Source organism: Elgaria multicarinata, chromosome 4, assembly GCF_023053635.1.
Source record: "Elgaria multicarinata webbii isolate HBS135686 ecotype San Diego chromosome 4, rElgMul1.1.pri, whole genome shotgun sequence".
In the NCBI taxonomy this organism is placed as follows: Eukaryota; Metazoa; Chordata; class Lepidosauria; order Squamata; family Anguidae; genus Elgaria; species Elgaria multicarinata.
This window is the reverse complement of record NC_086174.1, coordinates 64,779,294-64,806,919: the sequence shown is the minus strand read 5'-3', so window position 1 is coordinate 64,806,919 and position 27,626 is coordinate 64,779,294. Positions and strand designations below refer to the sequence as shown.

General features: G+C 41.4%; 1 protein-coding gene across 3 annotated transcripts; it reads right to left on the bottom strand.

Moving 5' to 3' along the window:
• Window positions 1–10,251: 10,251 nt before the first annotated feature.
• TBXT (T-box transcription factor T) lies at window positions 10,252–25,091 on the bottom strand. Of its 3 annotated transcripts, none has more exons than XM_063125671.1 (8): window positions 24,886–25,091; window positions 22,184–22,448; window positions 17,236–17,370; window positions 15,512–15,573; window positions 15,355–15,416; window positions 13,621–13,797; window positions 12,346–12,478; window positions 10,252–10,519 (listed from the first exon to the last, which is right to left on the bottom strand). In XM_063125671.1, exons 1-8 carry the CDS (start codon window positions 25,089–25,091, stop codon window positions 10,252–10,254), a joined length of 1,308 nt encoding a protein of 435 aa, XP_062981741.1. The 3 variants fall into 3 exon arrangements, with proteins under 3 accessions (XP_062981741.1, XP_062981742.1, XP_062981743.1); XM_063125672.1 differs by having other exon boundaries at window positions 13,621–13,794; XM_063125673.1 differs by lacking the exon at window positions 13,621–13,797.
• Window positions 25,092–27,626: the final 2,535 nt, after the last annotated feature.

The following is a 27,626-nucleotide window of genomic DNA, read 5'->3' as shown; positions in this document are numbered from 1 at the left end:
TTCGTATGAAAGCATGGCAATATTGCAGTTTTATTTTCAATCCTTTTCCTAATAATGCCTAACACTGAATTTTCCTCTTTCTTTTTTACAACTGCCACACAAAACAGTTCCTAATATTCGTGTTTACTAAGGGAAGTGGGAAACCGCCAGCAGAAGAAACGATAAGGTTTTGGACTCAGGAATAGATCCCGAGGTGGGGGGTGCACTTTTATGTTAAGAATGATGATGTTGTAGTATGATAATGTATAGGTAATACTTATTCAACATATAAGTACTCAACATTTATTCAATATGTATGTAGCAGTTGTTTGATGTTTCTTTTTTATTATTATTATTATTGTAATGTTGTATGTTTATATAGTGTAGAAAACAAATAAAAATTGTTAAAAAAAAACAAAAAACTGCCACACATTGGGGCAACATTTTCACTGAGCTATCCACCATGACCCTATGATCCCGAATTCTTACCACCAGTTGTCAATGTGTGCCCTTATGTACATTTGTCTAATAATGCACACACTCTTGAGCAAAACATATCAGGAATTTTTAAACCAGACTTGGCAGTAATTGGGGTGCTCAGGTGGGGGGATTAACAAGAAAACACACAAGCTTAAGAATAATCAAACATGCTCTTTTACTATGAAAAGAAAAGAAAAGGGGAATGGGTAAATCAAATACAATTAGCGCACAACCAGTACTTGACATAGACCCTGTTCAAATGACACACTAAGCCACAGTGGCTAAGCATTTTGAGCTAGACATGGCTCAGTGTGTCGTGTGAACCATTCCTAACTATGGTGGCTACAGAACCATGGTTTAAACACACTCAGTAACCATTTACAGCAAAAGGGATAGCAGCCTAACCATGACTTAGTGTGTTGTCTGAACAGGCCCAGTGATGTAGTGGAGCCAGGGCTGGCAGGATCAAAGCAAAGGGACTCTTGATTAGTAGGGATAATCACATCATCTGCCCCACACTTCAGACTTGTTGTCGCCCAAATCAGCTCCCTATGAGTAGCCACGCGTACAGACAATAGAAACACTCCACTGGTGGTTTGAAAGAAAACTTTACTCAGCAACATTTAACTTATATCCTACGATGGGATGGTTTGTTTCAAGGTGGGTAAAACAGCAAGAAGAATAGGAAGGAGGAGGGAGGAGACAGGAAGTAGCAAAACAAGCATTGTAGCAATCCCCTCCCACCCTGTAGGTGTACGTTAACCCTTTAGCTTCAGGTTCAGTGACCTGCAGCCTGAGTTCTGCAGGTCACTGAAGACTTTCCTGTTGCCTCTATGCTTAGCTACAGTGCAATCATGTTGTTGGCTATCCCTGTTGTGATGCTAAGTATTTTGTGGTGGACCGGACTTGAATGGCAATTAAGATCCACTAGCAGTACAAATGACTTGCTTCTGGGGAATATGAGAAGAACTGGAACTAGTTTGTTGATATGACCTGAATTTTGGGATTCTCCTTCAGGGCATAGCTTGGGGAGCTGTCATGATGAGCATTTCAGAATTCACCACTACACCACTGAGACTTGAACAGGACCAGCAGCAATTTATTTGAGACTATAGAGAGAGGATGGTGAAAAGAGAGACAGAGAAGTCGTAGGCGTAGGAGCACATAATAGGGAAGTAAGGCGTGGGAGCTTTACTCCAAATGAGAAGTGATGGCCCTAGGGAAGTCGATGAACACCCAGGAGGCCAGATTGCACACACAATCTCATCTTGGCATGGGTAGAAAGGATTGAGATTTGGAGACGTAGGACAGATAAGATGTTACAGACAGAAGAAATCAGAGCACAGATATTACCTAGTCCTAAACAGGAGGGCCAAAGGACTTTTCTCTAAAATAGAGCAGGGGTGTTGAAAGCTTCAGGTCGGAAGATTCATTTTCAAAGTGTGGGGATTATCTTTCAGGGCATCTGTGAGGAAGAACAGAGAGCCAGTGTGGCATAGTGGCTAAAGTGTTGGACTGGAAGTTGAGAGATCCAGGTTCTAGTCCCCACTCAGCCATGAAAACCCACTGGGTGACTTTGGACTAGTCACAGCCTCTCAGCCCAACATACCTCACAGGGTTGTTGTTGTGAGGATAAAATGGAGAGGATTATGTATGCCGCCTTGGGTTCCTTGAAGGAAAAAAGACTGGATATAAATGTAATAATAATAATAATAATAATAATAATAATAATAATAATAATAATAATAGAACTGGGCACCAATGGAGCCTTAGTCATTCCCTTTAACTTTTGCCCATTCAGAGGCTTTTCGGTGAAAAGCTTTGGTGAGTCCACGTGCTCCTGGAAAAACCTGACTGCACCAAGAGCAAATTAAGAAACACAGATGGGGAAGGAAATCTGGTGAGGAAAAAGAGTGGGAGCCAATCTAGCTACAGTTAGAAGGCTGGGCATGAATTGCACTTTATCTGGAAATAATTCCTTTTTAAGAACTCAGTATGCAGGAAAGGTAAGTCTTTAGACCACAAATGTCAAAAGGTGATCTAGGTAAAGTGTGTTCTTTACCATGAGTACTATGCACAAAATCGAAAAGGAGATCAAAGTTGAGTTGGTTCTCTACTGTGGGTGCAACTGTTAGGGTTAGGAATGCTAATGAGTGCTAATGCAATCACCAGTAGTGGCACGCTTGGGGCATGCCACTACTGCACAGTCTTGCACAGAATTAAGCTTCCTGGAGTCAAAGCCTGTGCACTGTACCTGAGATGGTGGTGAGGCTGAGCAACCAGTGTGTATGTGACGTTAAGAGTTTTTGCCCCAGTGAGAATTATTTTCATTTACTTACACGGAATGTATTCCTTTATTCTGAAGATGTATACCCCACTTGTCATTTGACTGTTCTTCAGTGTGTCTTGCACAGATGGCAAGGATAGAAAACAAAATTAAAATCTCTCATATATGTATATACAATTCAGCAGCAGGCCCATAAGGCCATTGAAAAAGCCTCCCACTGAGGTCCCTCAGGTGTTCCAAGAAAGGTGTTCCGTCCCCACTCAGATAAAAAGAATATGTTTTTCCCCACACTTTCGTCACTCCAGAATACTTTCTATGAATTGCCTGAGATGACCAAGGCTGGCACAGCAGCTATAAAGACTTTGTAAGTTACGACATATATATAGTTGTAGAATATGTTTCATTTCTTTTTTTGCAGCTTTTGTCTTTGCCAATTTCTATACCATTTTAAATAATTCTCTTCCTTTATATTTGAACTCCAAAGCTGATTAAGTTCAGCTTGCCTAACCACAGGATCTCATTTCACTCACAGTTCCAGGCCATTTGCTTGTGCTCCAAGTTAAGGAGAGATAACTTGGAATAACAGAATTGGCTCCAGGCTGGCAGCGACTGGTGGACTTGACTAGTGTTGTTTCCCTTTTCTCAGCAATTCCAGTAGTTCTGAAGTGCCTCTGGCTTACAGTTAGGGAATATTCTGAGGTGGTGTTACTCAGGAGTAAATAACATGCAAGGTGCCTGCTAGCCGGTTTCCCTTAAAGGAAAATTGGGGTGAGTTTGTGTTTGTCACAGCAGTACTCTGGTTATTTTTCCCCTCTGCAAAATAAATTATATGTACCTATTAAGACCCTAAAATCATCTTCAGAGGCCCTTCCCCATGAGCCTCTGCCAAAGGAAGTGAGGCAGGTGGCTACCATGAGGAGGACCTTCTATGCTGTGGCACCCCAGCTGTGGAATGAGCTCCCTTTGCCTGGTACCTAACAGAGGCCATGGCTAGACCAGGCTTATATCCCGGGATTGTCCTGGGATCATCCCTGTACATTCAAATGACACACAGGGGATCCCGGGAGCAGGCAGGGACGACCCCTCCATTTGCCTGGGAAAATCCTTAGGTCTAGCTAATGCCTTAGACTTTTTTCAAAGCCAAGTGAAGACCTTTTTATTTTCTCAGGTGTTCCCCCCCCCTCCCAACAATTTACCATCTTAGTCTTTTAACTTTGCCTGTTTTAAATCTGTATTTTAAATCTATAGAAATCTCTGCATTGCTGCTCGGTTTTATCCTGGTTGTGCTTTTATATTGTACTTTAATATTGTGGGTTTTTATATATATATGTGGTGGTTTGTTTTATACCTTGAATTGTCTTTGATGGTTTTAATTTTTTGTGAGCCACCTAGAGAGCTGTTGGGCATTATAGAAATGCAATAAATAAATAAAATAAATACAGGGTGTTCTAGTTAACAGGGAAGGAAAGAGGGTAGTGTTGACGCATAGCTTGGTCAGTGCTGGCCTAGCTATGAGAACATTCCCTCCACATGAGTCAAACTGAAACTGGGGATGGGGGAAGGTTTTTGCTTGTTCAGCTATTTGCTGATCTAGCCAGGCCTGACCTCAGAGCTCCTTCCTCAGCAAACAGAGCAGTCAATGGACAGAACTGGACACCATATATATATAAAGTTCAATACTAATATAAGTGGTCAACCGGCCTGGGCTCTTTGTAAGTGTGTATATAGGGTGTTGAACCTCTGTCACCCTGAGGGCTGAATTCAATTTCAGATAACCTATCAGGCCCAAGGGACACCTTCCGAAGCTGGGCAGGGTCAAAGGAAATACAGGGGGGGGGGGATACCAGAAATACAGGCATATTTTAGTGTAATGTGTTTAATGTTAGTAAAATGTTAGGAGTGGCGTTTCAACCTTTTAGAATGGGGGAAAAACTGCAAAAGCCAGGAAACCCCGAAACAATCAGTGACTCGGAGAAAGAGAATATGGCCAGGGACTACCAGAGAGTTGAATTAGGAGATCAGGCAGTGTCCAGGAGGAGGCCTCCTTCCAAAATGTGAAAATAGAGCAGCAGCTCTTAGGTATATACAGTTTTTCATTGCCCATTTCAAAACAATGGCATGACATTAGGAACTAAAACATCTGGCATTTGCCCAATAGAATTTAGCCTATTTTAATCACTGAAGGTATATTAGAGGCACAGTAGTCCTGTTCAGGTGTCCAAATGTTTTCTTACCTAATCATGCAAGTGGGGAGCAAAGCCATGTCACTCAGCCCTGGCCCCCAACATCTCATGCATTACATACCAACCCCCTTCCTGCACACATATTATACATCACAGGGGTCTGGATCAGTCATAGAATCATAGAACAGTAGAGTTGGAAGGGGCCTACAAGGCCATCGAATCCAACCCCCTGCTCAATGCAGGAATCCACCTTAAAGCATCCCTGACAGATGGCTGTCCAGCTGCCTCTTGAATGCCTCTAGTGTGGGAGCTCTATGTGCATGCAGCAATACATGCATACTAGACATTCATGCCATATGTATGAATACCATGGATTGCCTACAAAATACATACATCAGGGCAGGGCTACACAGCATGGCCTCATTACCCATATGCGTGATTAGTTTTGAATGCCTGTTCCATGGTTGCCAACCACAGAATGTATCTGTGGCTGTAAAAGAGATGCTTCCTCCGATATTTGTCCCTTGCCCCATTTCTGCAACTTCGGGAACTATTCCCTGGCTCAGAGAAAACACCTGAAAACTAGAGCCCTCCTTAATAACGTTTCAGATTTTCCACATACAGCCTCTGACGCAAATGCTTCCACATGCAAAACCCACATTGTAAAGTCACAGAGTTGGGTCAGAGCAAGTTGCTATCAATTGGTTGCATGAAGTTATTAAGGTGTTGCTTATCTTTTATCTGCCATTGCCTCCCTCCACACTATTTCTTGCAAGTTTTCTATTAATTGTTGTTGTTGGCTACATGTAGGTATTTACTGTATGCAGGTTGTCACTCTGTACTTATTTTATGAAAAGCTCCAACACATGTTTTGTAATCCAGTTAATCAAGCACAGATACACTCCCAGGGCCGGGCAAAGCTGGTAATAGGCCCAGGCCAGATCGGAAATGTAAGCCCCATTTCAAACTGCTCATTAAGTATTTTTAATCAGTTCTAAATTCATATGAACTATTTATTACAAAAAAGGTAATGGCAAGCACTTTTATTCAAGATGTATATAAGACATCACTTCTTCACATTCAGAAATGCTTTACGTGCTTTTCTTTGGGCAAATTCATCATCAACAGAAAAATCAAGCAATTTTGCCTTGTTAATGTTGATGTTCAAAACTGCTAATCCATTCAAACGTTATTGTACCATTGCAGATGGAAAGTATGACGGTTCATTTCAGGACACTGAATCTCCTCTCATTAGAGGCCGCTGTTGCTGGCAATGACAGAAAAATGTGCAACGTGATGAGGACATTTGGGGAAATATTGCCCAATCTCAAGTTCAATATTTGAGCTACTTTGTAACAAATCTTTACCAGAGGGTCCCCCTTTGCCTCTACCAGGGAGACTCGGAGTAGGCCCCCTCAAAATCGTAGGCCCATGCCAACTGCCCCCCCCCACGTCCAGCCCTGTACGCTCCAGAGGTAGGTAGCAAAGAATGGAACTCCACAACTATCACCAAACAAATTATCCTTGGGTTCAAGAGCAAGTGGCTCAAAACCTTAAATAGCAGGAGATAATGATGTAAAAAAACTTATATAATGACTTTCCCTTCCACCAATCCCTGCCACAAACCTACAACCCAAATTATGTAAATCGCCAAATTTCTGCAACAGATTTGTAAAAAATATACAATTGTACAATTTGTTCAGGTTTCAAGCACTTTGGCTGTAGCTGTGCATCCACGGACACTGTTAGCTATTGCAGCCTTTCCCAAAATGGTGCCCTCCATTTGAGTTGGCCTACAAATTCCATAATCCTAATAACTGGGCATGCTGGCAGAGGCTGGTGGGAGTTGTAGTCCAAAACATCTGGGGGGTATGTTTGGGGAAGGCCAGGCTACAGCATCTGACTTTAGTTTCTGTTATATGTAGGATTGTTATAACATCCCATTATTCCAGTCTAGAAGTTCCTGTGCTATAAAGTATTCCATTTGCTACTGCGATATTAAAAAGAACAATTTCACCAGCTGGAAGCTAAGCATTTGGTTTATTAAAGAAAAGTTACTACATTTTTTCACAGTTTAACTGAATACATTTAAAATGAATAAAAACACAATTACACACACTTTTGCTAACACCTAACAGAAGACACTAAATAACACATATACTTAATTTACAGGATTCAGCTTTCATGGCAAAGCAAAGAACGTATTTACAGTGTTGGCAGGGGACATATTAATGGCCACAATTCTAGTGATGGTCTTGTTGCTACTTGTTTCAAAGCAATACATTCTACACTTTCCATCAACATAGCCTAAAGTGGAGTTTGATCCCAGACCTCAGAGGATGCAAAGGTCCGCTCATGTGAATACAATTATAGGATGGGACACCAATTACTGTGGCCCTGCAGAAGACGCTTAAAACTTGTTTCAGACTCCAGGGCCACTACGTGACATCATTTACAGTAAGGGGTATTATAACAATGTACTGTTCACCTGGCGTCCTTTGGTCACAGAATGGAGGGCGTCCAGCCATTAGCCACATATGCCGCACTCTTGGGCAGAATGGCAGATGGTTCCTGGGGCTCCAAACCACGGGCCACATCCAGGGCTTGTGCAAAAAAAAATCAGTCTTAAGCCATTTCCATCACAACCAGAGTTGCCTGGTAGTCCGGCAGTATCCTACCCTATGCATGTGTTTCCTTTGAACATTCCTGCAAGACCTGTTCTAACATAAGAACCTGGCCAGTTCATTCCACGTAAGTATGAATGATGCTTTTATGCGACAGGGATCGATGTTATGTTCGTATTTGTTTTGCTTTAGCATGTATAATTGTATTTTAATTAATAAAGCCTACATACATAGTGCATAACCTCAAACTCTTGTATTAAACCCATTTTCATTTAAAAAGGGTCTGATATCATGGGGTTAATAAATTGTCTAACTTCCCAGGAAGGCTGGAATGAGAAAGTTAAATAATCTGGAATCAATCACACTTGTAAATTGGCACAACATACTATTAGGAATGAAAGGAGGAATGAATTGAGTCAACTGTATGAAAGAGTGTGTGTATGTTAAGGTGAAGCCAAACAGCTTCTCAACATTTCGTAAATAAGAAAAGGTGTGCTTGCCTGTAGCTGAAGTAGCTTCAATACAATGAACCACTTTTCTCTGTACATAAGGAGAGGTGAGAAAATTAGCACCTGGTGGCACCCCTAAATAACCCCAAGATCTTAAATATAACACATGCTCTGCTGAATGGGAACCCAACCTAATGCTGTAGCAGAAGCTGCTACCCCTCAGCAGGTTGACTTGTAGGGCTGTTTTTAACATTTATGGAAAGGATTTGTTCTCTCTTCTTCCTTCCACTGCCTCCACACGGGTATTGCTGTATTGTCCGTCATTTTAGAGCAGAGGTCTAGCAGAATAACACAGCATTCTTCTTTCACTTTTCCTTGTGCCTTTCCTAAAGTTCCATACTGAATATGAATCTGTTTACTGCAATCAAATTTCTCCTTGCTGGCCTTAAAAGGCGTAACTGTTCCAACCTATTCCAGAAGAATTCTGAGTACTGTTGGGAGACACGTCCCCCAAGGTGATTGTCTTAAGATATATAATAAACAGACAAAGCATATACACATATACAAAAACATATCCTAACAAATAAATATAGCTTGCTCAAGGCTAATATTGAAATAAAATAAATTAGAAAAAACCCTTTCAAATGTACATTTTCTACTTATTGCCTAGTTTCAAGCCCATTAAATCAAGGGTCTTTGAACAGTGTCTTTTCCTTATTCAGCAGCCCTTTAAATAAGCTAAAAGTAATTTGCAAACCACCATTAAGGACAGCTTCACACAGAGCACAATTTCCTACATGCATATCATTTTGTGCAGAGAAATCACATATACTATAGATTGCATATATCAACAAGTGTAGTGAATGTATGAGTGCCAGTTCCACCATCTGTATACATAATGGAAAAATACAATTACACATCACTGAATTGCTAGCAATGACCTCTCACCAAGTTTATCCAATGTGTAAATGTGGCAAAACAGATACCTATATAGGAAATTATTGCATTGAACCAGCTCTTAAGGCTGCAATCCTGAGACTGATTTCTGAGTAAACTTGCATCGGATTGCATTGCACAAAAACAAAACTCACTATACAAAGAGGTTCTTTAAAAAACAAGAAGTTATTTGTGAAACCTTGAAACTGCATTTTTGTGAAGGAAATATATCTTTTTGATTGTCATTTCAATATTAATCACAAGGAAATAAACGTACAGTTGTGCATAAATCTGTAAACTGGAGAACTATATGGTTAAGGCACATCTATTGTATTGGTGCACACTTTTTTACAGCTATCATCCTTTAAGGCTGATTGTATGAAGGTAAACAAGGAAAAAGCTTCAGTTTGGACCAGTTCACATCATACAGTGGGCCATTTTGTCCTTCCCAGATTAAACAGTTAATGTAATAAAAATATCACTTGCAATACTTTCAGTGAGGATTTTGTACACTACCAAAAACCTCAAGCATGAAACCATTTATATTCTGATTGAACTACTCATCTAACCTATTTATTATGGCACTTGAACAATCTGGAGGGGGGGGGGAAGGTGTCTGGCAATAAAGCACAGAGAGTGATGTGTCCCAATATGGTAATGAAAAGACATCACTTAGTGCAAGTTCCCACATGTCGTTGTCATCAACTGATGAACATGCATGTGATGGCTTATATGTATAAAACTGCCAGTCCAGATCAAAGATAGAGAGGGCTTTGTTACATGCACAATACTTTTCAATGTAAGCACTTCATATGCTCATCTTTCAGAAGTTATTGATATATACATGGTGTAAATCAGCCCTCAATGTTATAAGATTGCATGTGTGTGTGTGTGTGTGTGTGTGTGTGTGTGTGTGTGTGTGTGTGTGTAACAGCCCAGAGACAAAGAAACAAAATCCATAATCTGCCTATTCCCATTTTAGTAAATGTGGCTTGTTTTAAAAAGGAAGAGCAAAGGCTCTATTAGTGAATGTTGCACTGGGTTGGCAATGATTCTAGCCTTCATGGCTGCAGAGATGGAAAAGGGGAGGACAAACAATTCCAGTGTTGTCTCCGCCAAACCAGTTGCCTACCCCTTTCATAAGGTGACTGTGCCACTATCGATACACTATAATACTGAAAGGATCATAAAGCAATTAGTGCAGTTACTTAACCATTGACATACTCCATGACTTGTCCCTCCACCCTCCTGAAACTTACTTTCTGGATTCCCAGTTTAGAGCAGCTAGAAAGTCTTTGGCCCTAAGTAAAAGTCTACATAGAAGGAGTTGTGACAGGAGTCCACGTGGAAGCAAGTCTGGCATGCACTGAGGTATCATACTGACTGTCGGCAATGTCTGTAGGCGTCCCACTGTCATACAATGGAGATCCTGTGGAAGTGGTGGCGACTGAATGAGGAAGGGTGGGGTAGTGGGTAGCAGAGCCTCGCAAAAACTGGGACCCTATCCCAGTAGACATCCCACTTGATTGTGACACAGGTGAGATGGTGCTGTTGCTCACTGACCACAAGTTGGGATACTGGCTGCAAGAGAAAGAAAAACACATCTTAGAACGCAAGTTAGTTTTTCGGCCACTGTATGGAATGTTGAATTTGAACTCCAAATAGATGCCCTGGGTAGCCTTGGGCAACGTACTATGCTTCAGTTGCAAAAAAGAGAATAGAAACCACTTCATGGGATTCAGTAATATTCTTTCTTGTTCAGAAGAGCACCACCAATATGGACATCCCATCATTATAAACTCATATTATTAATGACCCCACTTCAGCTAATTTTGTGATGCACTATTCCTATACAATAGCACAAAGACATTTTTCCCCATAAGAGGTAGAAAATATTAGTGGCTCCTTATGAATTCTGTTCTTCTGAAAATTGGAGAACTTACAGAATAGATCTGTTTGCGTACAATTCCTGTAGAATCCTGCTAGTAGCCATAGGTATCGAATGCCTGACACTTCTACATGGATATCTTCCCCACATCTGTCAACTAATATTTTCACTGTCCTATGCAGCATTGGATGGAGCAACAGAGTTTCTGGGGCTTCAAGGTGACTGAGAAATCCTTCAAAGGGAAAAAAGCCCAACCTTCCCAGTCCCAGAGGCCTTTAAGACAACCAGGCCTGAGAGGAGGACAAAAAGCAAAGATAGCCATGTTGGTCATAAGAAAAAAATCCAAAATCTGTATTAGTGTAATACTAATTACATAATGGTGTAATTAGTGTACTGTATTAAGCTAATTCATATCTCACAAAAATGTGCAAGTTTCTATAATTTCCAGATCTCTTCATCAGACAAGATGCTACCATAAAATGGGAGGGGAGATAGGAAGGGGGAAGGCTGAAGATGTTGAGGTAATGATGTCTGCATGGTCAAAGGCTGAATGGGGGAGGAGGGTTTGGAGACATCCAAATTGGAATCCACCAGGTGATGTGATGGTTTCAGATTTCAGTAGGACCACTGTGAATAAGAAAGAAGCAAACAATGGTTGACCCCCTATTTCTGAAAATATAAAATCCAACTGTTATTCAGAATTGTCTCCATCCTGGATGAAACACATGGTTCCTTGATCGGTGCAAAACAGAAGTAGAGATAATCTAGGTAGTCCTTACACAAACAATGTTGGATATATTTTTACATGCTGGGCTAGGTAAAAAAATAAAATTACAGAACCCAAATTGGGTAATTTTATCCAGTAGTTGGGGGAGATGAGCAGCCTTTCCAAACCTGATGCCCTGAGTAGACTTGCATGGAATTGAGCAATGCTTTGAATGCTTGGTGGGAAAGTGTCCATGTGCAAGTGCACATGTGGGTATGTGTGCATGCATATGTGCGTGACCCCCCAGCATACCCGAAATGCATCCCTTAGGACCAAAGGTGTTGTGAACCTCTACAATAAGTGAAATGTTCATTCACTTGTACATAGCAGTTGGCAGATTTTTAAAAAGGTACAACTGGGAAAACCACTGAGGAAGAGACACATAAAAAAACCCTTCTGACCCCCCACACTTTAGAAACAATAAAACGGGGGGGATAAAAATAGAATTTTCACAGAGAGCAGCAAAATAACTGATCCTGTTACTATTATATTACCCAGCAGCTGAGCAGTCCTTGCAAACAAAGGATGCAATCTTCCATAACCGTAAATATCTCCTGCAGAAGCACTACTGAAGGAACAAGACCTGTGCACCAACTACAGCTGTGCTCTTCTGGAACTCCCATTCACTTCAACGGAACTTGTATATCAATGTTTCCTGGAAGATGCTGCCCTTTAATAACAAGTAACTTTAAAGAAGTCAAATTCCAGTTCATGGAAATTCGAGGGCCCTATTGTCCATGGAATAGAACCTACCTGGAGCTAGTTGGTGGACCGCTGCTGTGACTCATAGGCAGCATACTTGTTGGAGGTGGGACTCCTAAGCTGGACCAATTGTCATGAGATTGGAGCATAGAAAGACAGGCTGAGGAACTGTCACCATAGGATGCTGTAAAAGCCAAGCACTGATATGAGAAAAGCAATTCCTGTTTTCAGTATAAACATATGGCTCCTAAAAAATTATCTGTGTGATGATGTATCAGTGTTATTGGACATACCAGGAAGCCAGGTGAAATCCCTTGATCTGAACAGCTGCAATTTACAATTTACTTCCACCTCCAATAACAAGAAGAGTGTCCCATCAAACTTTGCAATTACTTTGCAGCTATGTCAGTAACAGGCACAACCTGCTTATGGAGCATTCAGACAACAAGGGTTTTGTGAGGAGGGGCCTAACAACACTCCAACAGGAATGCAATCAAGCCCCTACTCCTCATCCAGTTTAGAAGGAAGCAACAAAAACAATGCCAAACCAACACAATTCCCTTTTATTCTATTATCTGGTTCATCACCGCTTACCTCACAACCAAGTCAGTCACTGAGTCAGTCACATTCAGTCAGTCACATTCAGTCACTGAGCTGGGCGTATGATATTGTCTAGACCAGCCTCTTCCATCCTTGAGCCCTGAGATGATGCTCCTATCATCCCCAACCAGCATAGCCAATGGTCAGAGATGAGAGTTATAATCCAACAATATGTAGGGACCCAAGGCTGGGAACAGCTGGTCTAAACTATGCTACCTTACATATGTATATGGAAGACAGCATGATGATAATGCACTTACATGTCAGGGAGAACAGTGTCTTCCTAATGCACTAGCTTTGCATGTTCATATCTAAGGTGCTTCAGTCCTGTGAGGACAGAAGCAAATTCCATCCTCAGTGCTTTCACTGTCTCAAAGACATGCACTCTTCATTTACTTCAGATCCAGTTTTAAAATGAGAGAGCTTCCTGTTTCTAAATCCAGCTAGGCAACCTAGCTTAGCAACTAAACAGGCTTTATACAACCTTGGAGCAAAATTTAAAATGTTTGGCCATGCAGCCAACATGCAATACAGAACTGTATGTGCTTATAGACAGGAGGCAGATTTCTGGTTGGTTCTCTCTCTCTGTACAGTTCATGGATACTAAGCAAAATCACTTACAAGTATGCATAGGGCTACAATCTTAAAGGCTAAATATAAACAGACTTGAAATCCTATGAACACTCCTTCTACATGCACAGCCCGAGAGCAATAGAAAGCACTTACTTGGGGAATTGGTTCTATGAGTGTATGGATTTGGGTAAGGGGCAGGGCGGTGATTCCTCAGTGATGAATACCTTTCACAGCTGTGAGCAGGGGAGAGAGACAGAGATGTTCCAAACTGTGGGTGAGAATTGGTAGGAGGACACAGAGTCCCTGTTCCAGGAATCAGCCAACCACCTACTGGAAGAAAAAGGGGTATTTCACTACTCCAACACATAGTAGCATGATCTGTCCAAGATGACGAGCCCTTGGCACACAACTATTCTGGAATATCAACTAACTAACGGTGCAATCCTATGCATGCCTACTCAGACATAAGCCCCATTGAGTTCAATGAGACTTACTTCCAGATATGCGCATATAGGACTGCAGCCTAAAACTTTTATTTACAGTAGAACTAGAAAAATGACTTCCTTGTAAGAAGTTCTCCTCTTCTCCACCTGCAACTAGGTTGTGAGGTCATCACATTGTACACTTCCCCACCCCTGCCAACAATAATGTGGAGTAAGAACATCATCCCTTTTCTTATACATTACACAGGAAGCGGGAGAAAGCTACTCAGGAATGCCATTTTCAGCAACATCCTCGCATAATGGGTAATGTATACTTCTACCCTCACACCTCTCCTTTACCTGTCTCGTGAAGTTGGAAATAATCAAAATGACACATACACTAGTAGTTTGGGAGAGGAAAAGGGAGGGTGGCCATCAGAAAGATTCAAGTAATCAAAAATGCAAACAAACAAGAGTACAATTTACATGGCAGCACAAGATTAATCTGGATAGTCACTTGAATAATGGGGTTGAACAGTACTGAGTGTTATTGGTTTTTCCACACTTCTACTATGTTGATTAACATAATATAATCAGGCTGCTAAATACCTAAAAACTTTGCATACTACAAGACTTCTATGAACTCCAGAGCAGGATCAGAGACTTCAATGGGATTTCACTGCAGCTGAAATTTATGGAAAGTTACCCCATTGTTTAAATTGTGCATTTTATTCATTTGGTATAATGTAACTACACTGCTGCTCTTCTGCATTTTCAGGCCATTTGATTTCCATGGAAATGAATTCTTCCATGAGACACACAGAATGTTCTTTTACTACATTAAACATTTTAGGTGCAGATCTGTTCCACTGAAGGGAATCAGAGTTTTAATGCCAACTTCAGAGGGATATGGACATTCCACCATTTTTAAGCATGGCAGATCTACATTTTGGACAATATATTATGAAGTATATAAGTTCTACCATAGACCAAAAAGATGCTTAACAATAAAAAATATATTGCACTACTTAATGGTCATCATTGTCCAAGCTCTGTGGTTTCATATCTGCAGCAACAGTCCTGCCTTCATGGAACACCATACCACCCCCCTTCCCTCCTCAAAGTGTATTTGGGGGAACTCAGTGAGGGTTCTCCTTCCTGCTTCATGTTCATGATGAACACTGCTGCACACATGGATTTCACACATCAGAATCCCCCACCTCCCAAATCACTTTTGGTTAGTAAATATACTACACACAATTAGTAAGGTAAAGATTTAAGAAACTCAAAAACTTAAGAAACACAAAAACAGCTATGTTAATGTAGAAAAGGGCATATTTAGTCAGCACATTAACTTGCACTGTTCTTATGTGCCAGATACATAGCAAAAGGGGTACCTGAACAAAGCTGAAACAATATTGGGGGCATATTATAAAATAACTTTTTGAAGAGACCTTAGACATACATTGAGAATACCCTGACTGCTGACCGTCACCCACTTCATCCATCATATCTTTGTGATCACTTCTGTCAAAGAAATAATATTTTGTTAGCCAAAGAGATTAAATACCTTGAAGAAATGTGCTTTGCAAATGCAACTGAAAGCAGCCAACAGCTCTCACCTTTCTTTTGCATCAAGAAACGCTTTTGCAAATGGATTGTACTTAATTTTTAAAGCTGTTATCTAAAAAACACAAACAAAAAGTCTTATATCCAAATGTCATTTTTTTTACTATTTTACTCATATTTCCTAAGATAGTCTTGCAATATTTCTGCCAATTCTATTGGAGGTTTCACAATAGATTCTAGTGGGAAAATGGCCCAGAATGGAATTACCGAAACAGCACCTAAACTACTCACCCTTTGAAACCATTCTCTCCACTACAACCTCCCCACCCCCCACCCCTTTGCCCGATTTAGATGCTTGGTTTTATTATCCTATTAAGGAAGTACATAAAAGAGGGATACACTAAAAGAAAGTTATAAAAAGTTTCAAGTTTCTGGATAAAAAGAAAGGATAGCACAACAGTGAAAAATACATTACTCATGAATATAATGGCTACTTTAAAAACAAATTGGCCCAACATGTTGTTGACATCTTCAGAGTTATTAGTTGAGAAGGGCCCTATCACACCTTTGCCAGGTTCTTGAAGGAAAAACAAGAACTTTAAAAAAAATCCTATTTGAAATGTTGGAAGTGTTGCTGTGGGTCAACAATTTTGTAATTTCGTCGTGGGCTCCTTAATAGTTTGGTGTGTGTGTGTGTGTGGGTGTGCGCATGTATGAGTTTTCAGCTGGGCAGAAAAATTCAGTCATACATTATAAAATATGGATTTAAAAATTATCTCTCAGTCAGTAATCTGTAAAAGTTTTTCAGTATTGAGAGCAAACGTTTTAGATTCTCTTGATACAAGCAATCTGTTCCCAGTGAATTTTACAAGAGGAGAATATTTGATCACTGTCTACTGGAAAGTATTTTCTACATTAAATATTCTCAAAATGCCACTTATATTGAGAACCTGTAAATTATAGTTATAATTTAATCTGATTTGTTGGCTTAACACTCTAGTCTTAAAATCACATAGACCAGAATTTAAACATAATTTATTTAGAAGCAAATTCCACATAATTCAGTGGAACAATTTGCAATTAAATATCTTAAAAGTAGAAGCAAAGGGGAGAGAGAATAACTGATTAAAAGCCCAGTGTTTAATTGGAACTTACTACAAAAAAGATTGTAATGTGAAGGCAAAAGCTCAGAATCTACAACAGTATGGCTGTTTTTAGTTAAAACAATGGAATGATTTTTAACTGAATTAGATCACTTGCTATTCAACTGAAAATATAACAAAGGGTTGCTTTTGGGCATAAAATAAACAACTTACATAGAATTATAGCTGAAATTCTCAGCAGAAAATAGTCCAGACCTCTGTTATAAAATGGGATACTCTATAACTAAATACCTGCTGGTGATGGTTGTTAGATCTTTTCTTCAAAACCTCCTTTCTTCAAAAAAGGAATTCACAGCCCTCATTAGACAGCTTATTCCATTGCTGAGAAATAGAATAAGCTTCTTCTTATACTTAGGACATTTCTTCTTATACTGAGGACATTTCTCCCAGTGTTTAAGGTCTGTCTACCTTCCACCAGTTCTACTTCTTTTTGATTGTCCAGTATACAGTGGAGGTGGGCAACTGTGTCATCTCTTTTGTGGCAGCTTTTTAAATTCTTGCAAACACTCAGCTTTCCCCCAGCTTAGCATCTCCCTTCTTACTCCAAAAATCCCCCTCCTGCAGCTTCAAAGAATGAAAATCCATGCAGGCCTGTTCCCCGTTTTGTGCCCTACCTCCTCATTTTGATAAGCTGTCACAGCTATAAACTGGGTCTCTGGGAAAGAATGGCTGGTGATCATCCGCTGAGGGCCACCAACTCGTACTATATGAATCCTAGGCTCATATTTGTGCAAGGAGTTCAACATGATCTGTTAATATAAAGACAACAGAAGTAAGCACTGGCACAGGGATAAAGAACTTTTTGACATTATATCATCAGCTACAGCTTTTTTTAAAAAAATAATCAGTTAAATGAGGACAAAGGACAACAGGCAAGCTTAAACCTAATAAATCAAAACAAAAAGGAGGTGACAAACAACCAGAGTATATCTGCCCAAATCAGACCACTCCCTTAAATAAAGCTAGAGTCAACATAAGCAGAGATTAATGAGCCCTTTACATGTGCACAACCCCTACACGGTGGGAGCAATCAAACTATAATTAACCATAGTTTCCCATGTCATCAAAAACAAGAAACCATGGGTCCCACCTTCAAAGCAAGCCAAGATATTAAACCAGTCTGAAGATGGTTTAATATCCTGGCTTGTTTCAAAGATTGTAACCATAGCTTAATGGTTTTTGTGAAATGGGAAATCCTGGTTCGTTAGATACTTTCTGACTTGATCGCCCACACCGTGAAGGAAAAACTAAAGAGGCTACAGGTGTGGGCAAAAGCCTTATTCATATCTTAGCTATTATCTGAAGAAGGCCAGTGTCTGAACAAGCATAAAGTTTACTTTAATAAAAGCTACCACTGTAGGGTATTATAGAACTGAACTGAATATATTATGCAAGCAATACAGTATAAACACAATTATTGATTATCAAAGAATTTAAGCTTCTTAAATTAAGAATTTAATTTATGTTCCAAGGGAACCATTGGCCACATTCAAACTTTTCCTAGAACATTTTGGGTCTTACTTCCAGGTAAGTGTGCATAAACTGTTTCTTTTTCTGCCCTAAGAAACTGAAGATACACAGTCATTTGGCAACTGCAAAATTCAACACTATGTGAAGAACAAACATAATCTTTACTTCTAGTGGGGGGAAGGGAGAAGGTTCTTCTTTAACCAGGAATATAAATTTATATTTTCCAACTGTACTTAATTAATAGGCACAGACTCTGTTTCCTTGCTACTGATCCACGCTAGCAATTGGTATATTAACAACGCCTAATACCAGAGCACACCATGCAACTATACAGTTTGGCTGATCAACTAGCAGCGCTCTCACTTTTATACCAGATTTAACAACTTTGCTAATATATACTGAGTTCTCTTCAATAGTATTTGTAGGGGGAGATTGAAAAAACATGCACATTTGTGTTACGAAGTACAAATCGAAATGGCTCTAATATCGGTGATCAAAAATACTATTCAAGTGCATTCTATCTTCTTACTACAGACATGTGGAGTATTTTACATCATGCTGATTTCTTGCCAGCCAGTATACAGAGATGACAGAGGCCAGCACAGGTGCAATGCTACCCGAGTAGTGTAGTTCATCCATCTGATTTGCAGGAAGCAATCTGGAAAGTGTATTGGCTCTTTCTTCTGTTACTGGATGCATGCTACACTGTCCCCTCTTTCCCCACACCCAAAAAAGTAGAGTCAGCTGGCACACTGATATTCATAGGGCAACTTCATTTGTCTTTCACCTTCACACCCCATAACTGCCACAGCTATGTGGTGGGAGCACAACGAAGAGTAGGAAAACAGCAGTTAAAAATATGATTTTTTAAAAAATGGTTACAGTCTATTATAAAATTTCCAAGATTTCATAGGCACCAAGCTAACTCACTATTCCACAATGAGCAACTTTCTTGAAGTGTAAGCCAATGCAGGTTTCCTCTGAAGTAAGTGCCAGTATATTCAATGGGTCTTACTTCCAGGTAAGTGTGCATAGGATGGCTGCTTGAGAAAGGTCTTTTGGGATGTCATGTGCACTTCTTTTGGGATGTCATGTGCACTTCTAATCTAAAGTGGCAGAATTAAGATTAGTAGGACCAGAAACTAGGAGTAGTGACTAGAGATGTAAAATTTCCATAAATTTGAGGCCATGGTAAAAGACAGTTTTTTTCTTTTAAAAAAAAACTTTGAGATTTTGGGGAAATTGAAGAATAAGCAATACTTTTTTTAACACTCTTTACAGATCTAAAGTCACTTTGTAGCTTTATGACAGCCCTCCCCAACCTGGTGCCCTCCAAATATTTTGGATTTCAGCTCCCATCAGTCTCAGGCAACACGGCCAATAGTCAGGAATGCTGGGCACTGTAGTCTAAAATATCCAAAGGGCACCAGGTTGGGAAAGACTGCTTTAGGAACATAAAGCAGCCTTTCTGTTCCTAAAGTTATTTTACATATAACTTAGTTTGCTCTTAAAACTATCATTACATTTTAAAACGAAACCCAGTTAATTTTGTAATAAATGTCTGAATAGATTAGAACCACATTAAACGACTGCTACAGCATCGTAAATATAGGCCTCTCTAGAACAAAACCCAAATTGCCAAGAATCACATTTACTGTCAGGAACGCACAATGGTGACTCTACTCACATGTTGGGAAACCGAGCATAAATGTCTATCAGTAAAATATACTTTAGCTCAATAATTTTAATAAGGAAGAAATAACTATGCTTGGAATCTTACAGAATGGATTAAGAAAAAACATTTTCTCCAATGGCTTCATTATTTCCAGACATTTTACATTTCTAGTCTTTCCATAAATGTGTTCTTATTACATCATTTTTAGAAATCATTTAGGGGGGAGTAAAAGCTGGGTAACAACATATAAATATTTTACCTTCTTTTTGAAAAAAATCATAATACAAAGCTGTTTAATTTTCCATTTCACACTTTCCATCCCTATGGCACTCCCAGGACAATTTGTACTATAGTATTTGCCTTGCAGTGTACTAACTGCACTGATCCTGTTAGACCCCAGTCTAATATTTAGACTGGCAGCAATTATCATAAGAGCCACCAACAGCTCCAGATGGCACCCCCACCCCAGCAAAAAGTATAATATGTTAAATAATGGGGGAAACTGCTACCATTTAACTCAAATCAGATGCCTCTACTTATTCATAGGACTGGCCCTGCCATGTAGGTTGTAGGTGCCCACCTCTAGGCAGACTGAATCAGCCTACTCTCCAATTGTCCCTATTTTACTGGTACTGCTCCCTAATAACCACTATCCCTGTAGTCTTTTGGGGAAATGTTAGAGCTGCCTTCTTTGTAATGTTGTTAGTGTATCTATATATGCGCTGGGAAGAGAGTTGTTTTAGTTTCAGGCTTGTCCCCCGTCTCTAGAAGATAAATCTCTGAGTTGTGGGTGAATGCACTTTATTCTAGGGTATGGATCTAGACACAAACTGCCAGTGCACTGTTTTATCTTTCATTCCTCCAGAGGCTCCTACTATCCAGGCAGTAATTGTTGCTGAATTTTGTTTGAGCTGCAGCTATTCTATAAGCACAGCCAGATTTCAGTTAAATGTTCTTAAGGCTGTTCTGTTGCTTTTAAAGAAAAACTGCTAGTCAGTTTACTGCTTCAGAAGATAGTATATGAAATGCCAATAAATAACCCTTTTCTGCTGTTCAGTGAACACACACGAAGGGCAGGGGATCAGGATCATGCCCACCACCCCAATTTCCACACACATTTATCCAAAGGTCTAAATACAGCCGACATGCTGAATACAAGTTGTGAGGAAGTGAGGGTCTTCAATTGTGCACACAGAGCCCTGCAGGTACAAAAAGCCTTGTGGCACCTTAAAGAGGCCGTTTTATTATGCATAAGAATAAGAGTCCAATTCATCAAGTGTTATCTTAAATTGGTTAATATATAACACTTCATGCATCTGTTGATGTGGACGATAATCCATAAAAGTTTATGTCATAGAAAATGTGTTAGTCTTTTAGGTGTCACAGCACTTTTTTCCCCCTGCCAGAAACTAATAGATCTACCCCTCTGGAAATTCTGCAGATTCTGTTCAGACCTTCAGATGAAAAGGTGCAAATCAACAAGAGGGGATTGTTTGGGGGCAAAAACAATCCCAATCCCATTCTCCTCTCAAGGTCTGCGAGTAAATGAATGCAGAGAACAGTTAACACAGGGCCTGCAGCAATGCTATTGGGCGGTATAAAATGTGAAAAAATGGATAGTGTGATGCTCAAGCAATGATCCTTAGGAAGAGGAGTGTTACAAATACATAGAAGTGTCCCCAAAAAATTTGTCTGTGAAATATATGAATCATTTATTTCAACACCAGAAAAACCCTCTGACTGTGACACTCCTCATTATGAGGTATAGAAGACCAGCTAGCTACTATTCTCTGTGGTGTAGAGGGGTGACTAGCATCTCCCACAGTCAAATTCTGCAAATCTTCTCTTCTTGTCAAATAGAAAGGGAGGGGAACCAAGTGCTCCACCTCACCTCACCTCACCCACCCCAGTGTGGGATCCGTGTGGAAATTATAATTGAATCATGAACTTGGAATTAACAGAAGGCTGCAACCCTAAGTCTGGTTACTTGAAAGTTAGTATCCAGATTCAAAGGGTTAAGGAAAAAGACAATTTTAACAAGGTTATATCACATAAACACAATTCAAAGTTAGTTACATCAAAATCAGAGAAAATATGTTTGGGATGGGAGCCTTGATATTCTAAAACGCGATCCTATACTTGCCTAGACATACATACATACATACATACATATCCCAGCATTCCCCAGCCAGCCGCTGGGACTTGCAGGACTTTTTTCTGTCTAAACATGCATAGGATTACGCCCTAATTCTCTTTCAAAGGTCTAACAAGTGGGACAACGCTGGGCCCGCCCTGAAATGCACTTTGCCCATTCCGTTCCCCCCCCCCCCCCATAGCCTTTTTCTGCTACTATCGCCTCAGCGTACAAGGAGCTGCCCTGTTTTCAAGCTGGCAAATGTTGGCGGGAGCCTCCTCACCTGGCCTCCCCCGTTGAGCTTATTGGTGAGTTTGACCTTGCTGAAGGAAACGGGCGCCTTCATCCAGTGCGCGCCGAAATTGGGCGAGTCCGGGTGGATGTAGACGCAGCTGGGGGCCTGCGGCTCAGGCTTGCCGCCCGGCACCCACTCGCCGTTCACGTACTTCCAGCGGTGGTTGTCGGCGGCCACGAAGTCCAGCAGGAAGGAGTACATGGCGTTGGGGTCGAGGCCAGACACGCTCGCCTTCAGCACCGGGAACATTCGCCTGCAGGGAGGAGACGCAAGGAGAGGCGGGAGGAGACGCGAGCGGGGCCCTCCGGCTAGGCCTCGTCGTCGTGGCCGACCAAGTCCTTTGAGTGAGAGAGAGAGCCCAGAGGGGCCGCCCTTCTCCGTCCCCACCTCGGGCAGAAAAATGGACGAGCCGCGCACGCCTTGGTCCTCAAGGGCAAATGAAAACCCAACCCAGGCTACAGGCCACAATGGCGCTACTTTTCCTCTAACGCTGGATAAGCTTCTGCTGCAATCCGATATAACACGTTTGGAACAAATTCTCAGTGGAGCAGCTAGTTGATTTTAGGCCCTTTGACTTAATGATCTTTCGGGAGGCACTTTTATATGTGTGTTACATAAGTTTTGAAGCACACAACTAACTTTGTCTTCGCCATTCCATGTTTTAAAGCTGCTTCTGCATTCCTAGGACAATAACAGAACTGCTTGCCAACCCTGTTTTAAAATATCTGGGTATGTGCAATTTTGTATTTCAAACTCGTTTAAATCATAATACCATCACGACTACAGAAATAAAATGAGCTCAGCAGAAACAAACTCGCATCACCTGCTGCTCTCTAGGTGGTTATTTAGCCCCAAGGTCGAGCTTTACGTGCACTACTGGTAAGTCTCATTAAGCTCCATAGGATTTACTTCCAAGTAAGCGTACGTAGAGCTGCTTGGCTATCTGCGACGGTAACACCATTACACGATGCTACAACAATCGCATGCTGTCCTAAGATCGCCCGAAGCAAGTCCATCAAAACGGCATGGACTTGCTCGCGTACAAAGCCCAATGAAATCAGTGGGTCATCACCTGGAAGTAAAACCCGCTTAGAAGCAGATTCTTTCCAAGTCAGTTAGCAAGCACGGCTAGGATCCTAAGCCGTTTTACTTGAAAGTAACCTCCACTGATACCAGTTGCACTTTCCTTGCGAATAAACGACTTTAGGAATGAGGTGCAAATGTCTTTAGGAAATTACCATTGAGGTGTAAGCCCATTGAAACAATCCGTTGCCCTCAAACTTTAGAAGTAAATTCCACTATAATGACTTGAGATTTACATTTTGGAACTTCATTTCCTAGTTCCTTTGATTTGGAAGAATCCAACCGACTTCAGTGAAATTCAGTTGTAAGTCGTGTGCGGGGTCTTACATTTAGGAGGTAAGAGCCTGGAGAGGTTTTTGTTTAGTTGTCCTTGTTTTTTAACGGACTTACACCGGCATGATTACCACAGGCTCCCTCGATAATAACTCACTACTATATGTTATTAGAAAGTCTGATGGAGAATTTTTAAAACTGCTGAAAAATGATGATACAATCACTTCAATTAACTGGAGGAGACATCTGAGCACAAACTGATGTTGGGGTAGAAGGCAATCTTTTTTGAAGGCTGTGATCAGAAGGATATTTACTGGGGATTATTAAGTTCTATTGAAATCACTGATTTACAAACAAAAAATGTAATGTAAATTTGCTTCCAAGTAAGTGCATTTGGGATCGGAGTACTGAAGTTTTAACAAATAAAAATATGTTCTGAAGTCAACTGCTTAGTCTTCTCTAGCATTCTCAGCGCTTTGAGGAAGTTTCTCCCCTTACTCTGAAATCAAAGACTGACATGCAACGCTTTCTGGTTTTGCACCTGAATGGGCGGGTGTGGTGTGTGACTCTCCTTCCCCTACAGCAAACTGTCCGGTACAAAGGGATGGACTTGGCTTATGGCAAAGTATTTTTTTTTCCACGTACAAAAAGGAAAGTGGTGCAAAACTCAGGCTGAAAATGCCCGCGGCAAGCAGTCGTGTTGTGCCCCAAAGATAAGGGCCTACTCTGGAGGAGGCTCCCTGAGAGACGGGCCCACATTAGAAAATAAACAGCCATCTAGAGCGAGCGGTGGAAGAGTGAGATGGCCTAGAGATTATCGGTGGGAATCATAGGTACAATGCGCATGGAAAGTTGACGACACTGCAGACTTTTATGGATTAATGAAGCAGGAAGAGGGAAACGTTAAGGAACCTTAAGAGGGCAGGAAAGAGCGATGGACAAGAGAGAGAATAAGTATAACGGGGAGCAGGTGGTCAAGCGAAAGGGAGACATCAAGATGATGATTCCCCACCCCACCCCAAGGAAAAAAAAACCCAAGAGACAAAGATGAGGTGCCTCTCGGAAGAAATGTACTCCTTCAGTGATTTATGCAACAACAGGATCGAGAATAGACAGTTTCGGGTGTGTATGGGTGCTCGCGTATCTGATTCCCAAAGCCAGGCGCGCCCTCTCGGCTAGTGTTTATTTATTATTTATTTATTTAAAACGTTTGTATCCCGCCCTATATCATTAAGATCTCAGGGCAGCGAAGTGTCGGGCAGATCCTTGAAAATAAGAATGGATATTGTCCGCCCAAGGCCATCAGCGCCTCCACCTGCCTTCCTCCCTCCTACCTGCCGTTTTTGGTGACGATCATCTCGTTGGTGAGCTCCTTGAAACGCAACCACAGCTCACTGTCCTCCAGGGTGACTCGTAGCTCCCTCTCGGTAGGGTCTCCCTTCTCGCTGCCCGCCTGCAGCTCGTTCTCCACAGCGCTCAGCAGATGATCCACCCGGTACTGCAGGCTTTTGCCAGAGCTGTCCGTATTCGGAGAAGTCATCCTTCCTTCCCACCCCACCAAGGCTCCTTATTGACCGAGATCCGCCTCCAGCTTCTCAGTAGCCTACACTCTCCGTCTTGGAGAAATTGTCTGGGACAACCCCACGGAAAACTGCAAATGGGGAGGGGGAAGTATAGGCAGCCTTACAGTGGGAGGGATCTATAGTTTGGGTGCAGAGGGGTTAATTCCACTTGACCTCTCTGGTCAGCGCCACTTGAAACTAGTCAAGCGGGGAGCAATTATGTTCCCCCCCTATAAGTATCCTCCTTGTGACATCACAATGCCCGTAGGGGCCTCACCTGATTGGAGGAGAGTACCTTTGATGTGTCCGGCCCGCCCACCTGATTGGCTCCCTGCGGCCATATCAGAACGGTGCCTGGGGGGAAGCCTGTGATGTTAATTGCAGCCAGTGGGATTAAACGCGGCTATTTTATGTAAATCTGCCCCCAAATGTTTGCACCTCTATCAAAGCCGCCGGGGCTGCGGGTTCAGCAGCCTGAAAGGAAATGGTCCATGTCAGCAGCAGTGCCATAACTGGTGGGCAGTATCGTCTTGGCTTATGCCACTAGTATTACCCACCCATCAGCAGATGCGCCTTGACACTCAACCAAAGCTCAATACTAATTTGGGTGCAAATAATTGCGGCCAGACGTTACCCCCTCTTAAACTGTAGTGTCTGTAGAGCCCCTTTCAAATTTCTTCTCCAGTGACCCGATCTAAAAAAAAACCACACACACACATTTGTATGCATATCAATGCTATTCAAATCAGCGGGCCTTCGGAATAAGACGGTTTTAGATAGCAGTGTAAATAACAAAGGCGATCATTTGTTGTGGAGGAAACCGTTTTAAACGCTGCGAAAGAGTAGGCAGAGCCAACAGTTGTTTATCCCTTCCCATCACCACATAAGCCCCAGTTCCCATGACATCATTATTGGAATAGTCTAGCTAAAGCCCGCATTTCCATCTTCTGTGCATGAACGTAGGTTTGGTTTCAGCCTGTCCAACATTGCCACGCATTTTTAACACAAGAAAGAAGAATATGAATAGTGAAATACCCTCCTCCGCTTTCCACTACGCACAACCTTGCTCACAACAAATTGCATTTAGGATTGTGAGTCAAAAAGAAGACCTTCTTGAATTCAGCAGAAGGTATGTTCAGACAGAAATTTTGAATGGGAAAAGATGTGGCAGTGATCTGGGCCTGCTTCAACAGAAAAAAAAATGCTACTCCTCCTTTGCCCCCTATAACAAGTTGCCATCATCAAAGATGTAAAATTGGGAGTTCATTCAGATGAAAAACTGGGTATCTATCATCCATCACTCCTCAAATACAAGAGAACTGTGTGATCCAGAGAGTTGCATCCTATGTTACTTAAATCCAACACATTTCAACAGGCCTGCTCTAAGTAGGAGTAACATTGGATAGTTTTATGTCTATTTCTATCTCCAATTGAGAAGTCTAAACAATTGACCAATGACCTACATTAAGATTTCCTTGTTTGTAGCTCCTCCTTGGATTTCTTTTCATCCCTCATTACACTCTGAAGAGGGTTTGGCCACACTAAACCTTACCCCACTGAAACGAAGTGGGTGAAGTATGCCATGTAACTCAAGAAAAGTGACAATGCTTTGAGCATGAAGAAATGCATTCTTTTATACTCTTTAATTTTTTTCAGTGATTAATGTAAAAATGATTTAATTAAATTTTACTGCCCTTGAAAGGGTGGTGGTAAGACCTCTGCTGAAAAAGTTACATTTGGAGTCAATGGCCTGGAACAATTATTACCCCATGTCAAATGTTCTATGCTTTAGCATGGTTTTAGAGATGGTGGGTGGCTTCTCAAATTCAGGCTATTTGGGATGAAAATGATTGTTTGGATCCAATCCAGTCTTGTTTTATTCACCTGGATACATGGCAAGGCAACTTTGATCATTCTGATGGATGACTTGGCCCTGATGGGATAGTTCAGCCCTGTTACTCTTCCTGGACCATTCAGTGCCAGCATCAAAGGTAGGCATGGTTGGTCACTTGCCAAGGGCCCATACCCCAGCAGGGCCCCACAGACAAGAACCCCCTGGATTTGCTCCACTACCATTGCAAACTGCTTCTTCACATGACTCTTGGTCTGGCTCAGACACTGGTGATGAAAAGGAAGAGCAGTAGACACCACCACCTACTTGCTCCCTGATTCTCTGCCTGCAAAGAATGAGGGAAGGATGAGGGAAAGGATGAGGAGCAAAAGGAGCTGGTGACAATGGCAGTGAGAAAGTAGACTCACTGTGGGAGGGGCAAATTGAGGGTGTCTCACTCAAGGGCCCTTCAAAACGTGGTGCCAGCACTTTTCAATACCATCTATCATGGTATCCTTCCAGATCATCTGGCTGCATTGGAACTGAGAGGCACAACGTTACAGTGACTTCAATTTTTTCTGCGTCAAACTCAGTCAGTAGTGCTAGGGGCCTTCTCTTCCATCATGTGGCCTTTGTGTTTTGGGGTGCCACAGAGTTTCCTCTTGTTCCCTGTGCTTTTAAA

Bases quoted from the DNA above. Each gene is read 5' to 3' on its own strand.
- TBXT (XM_063125671.1), bottom strand. From the start codon at position 25,091: ATGACTTCTCCGAATACGGACAGCTCTGGCAAAAGCCTGCAGTACCGG. The intron at 13,798-15,354 runs GTATGTCTAAGG...TTTTTCTTCCAG, and splicing joins GCAGTCAGGGTATTCTCAAT to TAGGTGGTTGGCTGATTCCT. The intron at 10,520-12,345 runs GTAGGTTCTATT...TTTCTCTTGCAG, and splicing joins GGTCCACCAACTAGCTCCAG to CCAGTATCCCAACTTGTGGT.